Source organism: Mesocricetus auratus, unplaced genomic scaffold, assembly GCF_017639785.1.
Source record: "Mesocricetus auratus isolate SY011 unplaced genomic scaffold, BCM_Maur_2.0 Super-Scaffold_100011, whole genome shotgun sequence".
Lineage (NCBI taxonomy): Eukaryota > Metazoa > Chordata > Mammalia > Rodentia > Cricetidae > Mesocricetus > Mesocricetus auratus.
Genome location: NW_024429195.1, coordinates 34573743 through 34580213, shown reverse-complemented (window position 1 = coordinate 34580213; position 6471 = coordinate 34573743). Strand labels below are relative to the sequence as shown.

The following is a 6471-nucleotide window of genomic DNA, read 5'->3' as shown; positions in this document are numbered from 1 at the left end:
CTCCCTCTCACCTTCCCTTACAGCCTAGGTGCACTTGCTGGCCCCTTTTGGAGGCTATAGTCAGCACTCCTGCTGAAGCCGGTTCTCTGGCTTCCTCTCTGGCTCAGAAGCCGAGCTTCCTCAGAAGCAACCCCAGCACAGTGTCCCACTCTGGACCAATTCTACATCCAAAGGGGAATTTTGTGCCAGTTATTAGAGTGGGGGGGAGCGGGGAGATCGTTGTGTGATGTCTCACGTAACTCTGTACTATTTTCCATGGGAAAAAGGGTTTAGCTCCCATTTTCAAGTTTGAAGTTTTAAAAATCATCCTGTTTATGAATCTCAATACCTAATCTGAAATTATTTCCTTTTGCCTGGAGACATGTCAACCTGCTGCCTAGATGAAGGGTGAGAATAAAAAGATGACACACAAGGGGAAAACAACAGTGGTGGGGAGAGATGACTTTTATGCTGTCCCATCATAGTGGCTTAAGGTCCAGCATCCATTTCATAAGCTGAACGGCTTCATGAGGGAATTCAAAAATCAAACAGAGTCCTTTAAATATTTTGAAACATTAAAAAATACTCAGCATATAGGCTTTAGAGGCACAGCTCCTAGACCACTGCTGACATTTATATGCTGTGGGAACAGCATTCCAGCATCATGGTTTGTTCTACAGGACATTTGATTCACCACAGTGAGCCTAGGCCGAAACAAGTCAGGCCAACACCAACTGCATTATCATGTGCTCACGCGTTCATTCAGCTAACATATTCCGAAGTTTACACATCATGATTTAAGAAGTAGCAGCAGCCCAGGTGTTGGTGTACACTTGTAATCCAAGTACTTGGGAGGTGTTTGCAGGAGGATGAGTTCAAGGCCACCCTTAGCTCCACAGTGAATTAGAAGCCACCCTAAAGTATACCAGGTCCTGTCTCATAACGTAACCAACCAATAAAAAAAAGAAAACAAAACAAAAAGCAAAGTAAAACCCCAAACCTCAATGCACTTGTACTCTTGCCTTAGATGTAAAAGGCAAACCCTAGGAGCTATCGATGAAGGGAACTGGGAGAGTTCAGTATTGTTTTCTTCAAAAGTATTTTGCATGGCCAAACCAGGAGAGAGGAAGGTCTGTGGGGGCTGGGGAAGTGACTTCACATTTTTGATAACAGAAAGTTCTGTTACCACTGCAAACATCCAGCGTTTGCGTTAAAAAGCAGGTGAAGGCAAATCGCTAACATGACACCTCTAACACTCTTCCTGAGCCAAACTTTCTCCATCAATCCTGGTAGGTCACCAGGGACAAGCAGCAGAGAAGGAAAGGCTGGCTTTGGCGGCAGTGTGTCGCCCAATTAATGTTGTTCTGGGAGTCACCTGAAGCATTCCAGCTACTGCACCCAAGGAGCAAGCTTCGCTTTTCAATTCGGTCATTTCCATAGGGAATTGCGGCACGCGTAGGTTTTGGGTGTGGCGATGTCGATACGGAGCTCACATCTTCAAGCTTTCCACCTTCTGGCCAATCCACTCAGCAAAGAGAAGTACGGATGATCCGGGCCTGCCTTCCTGCAACTCGGGGACCGCGAAAGACCGCGACCCGGAGGCCACTGCCCAGCGCCAAAACCAGGCTGTGCGCTCTGCGCGTGTGAGCTTCTCCCCAACCCGCTCTGTGAGGGGAGGCGGATCCCCTTTCCTGTGCACAAGTCCTTATATGCACCGGTTGCACCGGCCCGCCTTTACTCCAGCCCCACAAATAACTAATGGGGGAGGCAGGACGCTGCTGTCTTTTCCTGCTGCCCCTCCTCACCACCCTTTTCACCATTAGAGCATCTGAACCTAGTCAAGAAACCCCAAGATGCGATCGAAGGGCCATTTTGATGCATTGCACAAATTGGATACGTTAAAAAACATAGCCTTCGGATACCTGCACAGCGAGATTCAAGATCGGCTCTTCGAATTCATCACTATTAACCCGCAAAAGCTGGGGCGGAAAGGGTGCACGCCCCTCCCCCACCCAGGCTAGTGCAGAGGGACCCGGTCAGGAAGCGCGGCCTCTCCCCAGTCGGAGACCACGCCTCCTCCCCCCCACTCCTCCCAGGAAGCGGTGATAGACAGTTCTGTGTGGTTCTCCACCCCCACCCCCCCAGCTGAGTGGAGGAGTTGATATGTCTCATTATAACAGCCAATGCAGCCGCCATCCACGCACAAGCAAAGAAGCATGTCCCATTTAAATACACCCACGCAGCCCCAGCGCCCTTAGCCGATCAGGGCGCGCAGCCCACACGCACCGCGGCTCCGGGCTTGGAGATCCGCGCAGGTCGGGGCTCCGGGATCCCGCGGATCGACACTCTCGGAAGATCGGGATTGCACTCTGGTTGGGGCCCGGGTGGGCGGGGGAGGCTGGGCCCCGGGCCTCTCTGGCGGACAGCCGCATGAAGACGCGAGCGACATAGACCAGGGTGGAATTGCCAAGGCAGACGTTTCAGGCTGGTTTTGATCCATTTCTCCCGCGAAGAGTCGACATGGCGAGCGACTCCCCAGCTCGAAGCCTGGATGAAATTGATCTCTCCGCCCTGAGGGTGAGCAGAACGCGTTTTGTTTTTTGGTTTATGTTTTTTCTCTCTCTCTTTCTTTTCAATGGTCTGGGACTGGGGGAGAGAACGTTCTCTGTCTTCCTGTCCTGATTCCGGGGCAGCAGATGGGGTTCTAGGCTGAGTCCCTACCCTACAGCAGGGGCTGTACTGCCCTTGTGCTCCTTGACTGTCCCCAAGGCTAGGCAAGGAAGCTGGTGGAGCTTATGCCAGTTTCATCTTCGATCCGTGTAAGAGAATTACATGGAAGGCGTGTGTGTGTGTGTGTGTGTGTGTGTGTGTGTGTGTGTGTGTGTGCGTGTGCGTGTGAGTGTGTGTGGGTGCGCGCGCGCGCACCCGAGCAACTCTCTCGTGCCAATGCTCGAGACCTGACTGCTCTTTGCTGCAAAAAGAATTTGCCCAAGAATAAAGGCACTGGCCCCTCAGGTTTGCCAGCTACCTGCAAGATGCCATCGTGAGTCTTAGCTGTCTCCACCAACCGACCCTGTCGCTCCACGGGGGCAGTAATTGCTGTTCCGGTAGATGGCAACTGACCCCTCCCGGGTTCTGCCTCTGGTGCGGGGGCTCAGGCTCAGCGCTTCTCTCAACGCCAGGGTGCTCTCACCTTTATCTGCGGTTTGAACTCAGCCCTGCCTATGCCTTTCTAACTCGGTGACTGTGACCTTTCAGTTTTATGGCTGAACTTCAGCAGGTGAAAGGGACGCTTTAGCAGCTTCTTCCCACCACACCGGAACTCCCTAGAGAGACTGTGTGTGTGTGTGTGTGTGTGTGTGTGTGTGTGTTTCCCGGGTCTGTTACCAGTCCTTTGTAGAACATCTTCCCTTCCCCCAACTCTGCTGCTTTGCCTTTACCTTCTCCCGAGACACCTCAGGCCAGACGTCGTTCCATTGTATTGAATAAGACTTTGGTGATCTAGAATCCATTTTGCTGTTGTTTGGAGATCACACTGCCAGAAACCCCATTGCAGCCTCGACGCTTCCCCACCCCCACCCCTAATCCCAGCACACTCCTTCGGGGAAGGGAGCCCAGCGTTCTTGCCATTTTAATTAGATGCTGCCTGCCAGGAAGGGGGTAAGGAGGGGTGGTGGCGGTGGCAGCAGCAGGGATCTGAGAAAGATTGGACACCAATCTCAGAACGACTAGTTTCTTCCTCTCCCGAACTAAAAATAAAATAAAGAGCAAATGCATATGCTGGATGCCAGGATGCCAGGAGGCTAGGTGAGAGAGACTGAAGGGATGGTGGCTTGCGTCACCGACTGTCAGTATAGGTGGAAGTTAGTGATCCTCCGGAACACATTGTTAGATTGATGCCAAGTCTCTGGGCCATTTACCTGTGTCTCGGAAGCTTTTCCTGCAGTTACCTCTTTCTTTACAGACATTTTACAAAGGTAGCTACCTGTCTGATCGAAGTGATACTTTTTCCTCAGGCTCAGAGCCTCTTTTCCGCCCACGCCTTCCCACACCTTGAATCCTTGGCCCTTTCCTTATCTTTTGGTCCAGAAAGGTGAGGATTCAGAGAGGCAGGTTGAGGACTGACTGACTGCCCTTTGAAATGGGCTGCAGGCTGCGGTGATAGCGAGGCAGGAAAAGCTCATTCATGCATGACTACAGTAGGCTCTCCGCGCCTCTGGTGCCCAAAGGCCACATCCACAACCAGTGGGCAGCTGAGTGTGGGGGTGGGGAACAGAATGGGTGTTTTGGACGATGCATGTGTGGCTCCCTCTTACCCACTGTGTTCTCTTTCGCTCCACTTCTGCCTGGGAGTTGCTGGGGGTGAGTTAATCAGGTGGACCAGTGGCCCAGACTTGGGGAAGGAGGAGTGGCTAAGAGGAAGCTGTCTGAACAATGAGCCCAGCTTGTGAGTTAGCTGAGCCAGAATCTTAGCATCATTCTCCCTGACATGATTTTTAAGTGGGTGGGGAGGGTGGCATAAGGCTCCTGTGGGTCGGATTTTCTGAGATGCCAAAAGCAAAACCTGTCCTCAGGGCTACTAGATTCTCACTCAGGGAGACCTGTGCCCTGCAATCTGTATTTGGAACAGGTATCTTTGCATGATTCCCTGGGCTTGCTCTTTGTCACCCGGGAAGCTCAATGGACCCTGTGCCTACACTGGGGTTTGCAAAGAGCCGGGACAACAGCTACTCCCGGTGCCTGGGAGCTGCTGGCTGGAAGACTTCTTCAGATGGGCAGACAGTTGTCCTCAGCAGGCCTCCGAGCTTCAGGCAGTCAGTCTTGTGGTGGGTGAGGTGTGCAGGTACGTTTGTCTCCCAGGGATCGTGGCTGGGCCACACGCATCAGAGAGGAGATGCTGGCTGGCTCCCCAGATTTGGAGATGTTGGTTCCTATGCTTTGCTTGCTAAAGCCTGCAAGTGAACACTTCCTGAGGAAAAGCCTGACCCCTGAAATGCAGGCAAGGTCAGTGAGTCAGCCTGCCAGCCCCTCCATGTTCCCATGGCTCTTTAATGTATACAATCAATGCTCTTTGTAAACCCTGGGCTTAGTGCTTTAAAAGCAGCTCCTGTCTGGAGGGGCCTTTCTCCTTCTGACTTTGGGGACTCATTGTTCTCAGTCAGTGATCCCAGACTGGGCCCGTCTAAAATTTCCCCAAATAGAAACAAAGCATAATTCAAACCAGAGCAACCGGCATCAGTCCCTATCATTTGAATCATGCGAGGTTTGGGTGTTTGGTTTGGTTTGGTGAGTGTGAAGTGAAGTGGGGTCTATCATTAGAAAACAGATCATCAGAATTCAATTTATTGAGTCTTCATCTCAGAGTTCATGGAGCTCAACTAAATCTTGGGTGTTGGGTAGGGATGATTTCATAGACAAAAACTGGAAAAGAACTGTACGACCCTGGGCCCTTCCTCTCATGTATCATTTGGGAGACTGAAGCCCAGAGAGGTGAAGTCTGTTGTCCAAGGTCACACAGCCAAAGAGGATATAAAGTAGCTGGAGAAGAGAATCTGTGGTTCCCAACTCCTAAGTCTCCCCTCTAACACATGTTTTTGGTAGCTGAAAAGGAAATCAATGAAATGTTACCGCTTGAGGGGGAAAAGCCAAGAGAAATCATTTGACCAGAGTCAAGAATTTTTTTTTTCTTCTTGAAAGTGGAAGACCTTCTAGAAACAGAGAACTTATCAATGCAAATGGCCAGAGCTATCAGGCACCTTTGGAATTTAACTTGTCTAGCCTTCTTCCAGTCTCTTCTTTGCAGGCAAATGGCAATCTAAGTCATGTAGGGCAGATGGTTGTCCTGCGTGCATAGCCTCTCTTAGTAACCCGTCTCCATCTGAACATGTCCCCAGGGGTCTGTCCAGACATGCACATTATTCAGATGCCTCTGTGCATGTGGTTTCTGGCGTCCATGAATGCTTTGTAAAATCCCTGTAGATGCAGATATTACATATGGTATTACGGACATAAGCTCTATCTACGTGGGTGTATGAAAATGTGTGTGCACGCACAGAAACTACTGCAAACAATTCCCTTGCTCAGGCCTGGGCTTGAGTCACCCCTGTATTCGAAGATGGGATTGTCCACCATGGTACTTTGTTGCCTATGAGGCGGGCTCAGCCCAGAAAGCTTTTTGAAGGTTATTGTGATTCCCAACTGAGCACATTGGTTCTTCTCAGCTTGGCCCATGGTGTCAGCTGACCCCATTCTTTCATGTTGGGGCAGGACCCTTTTCTGTTTGAACACAATTTTACACCTGCCTGCTCCTCCCCAGGCCTCTCTGGCTTAGCCATCCTCACTCCTCTTCTCCCCCCACAACCCATATGTGTGTGGGGTTTTTTGAGTATTCTGTGGACTTTCTCCTTAATAGAGAAAGGCCCGGGTTCTTAGGTGAATTGCGAGGATGAAACAGTCTCTCCTGGTGGGAGGTTTCAAAAGGGAAATGATGGG

The 6471-nt window shown here is 50.9% G+C and overlaps 1 protein-coding gene across 6 annotated transcripts in view; it reads left to right on the top strand.

Annotated features, from left to right (window-relative positions):
* Positions 1–2112: 2112 nt before the first annotated feature.
* The window catches only part of Tnik (TRAF2 and NCK interacting kinase), a 386642-nt gene continuing 382283 nt past the window's right edge, over positions 2113–6471 (top strand). For 3 of the 6 annotated variants that reach the window (XM_040754595.1, XM_040754593.1, XM_040754589.1), the window contains exon 1: positions 2113–2556. In XM_040754595.1, coding sequence (XP_040610529.1) covers positions 2500–2556 — 57 coding nt within the window. In that variant the 5' untranslated portion in view covers positions 2113–2499. The remainder of the gene's footprint in view (positions 2557–6471) is intronic. The other 3 variants (XM_040754594.1, XM_040754592.1, XM_040754590.1) reach the window with 1 other exon arrangement.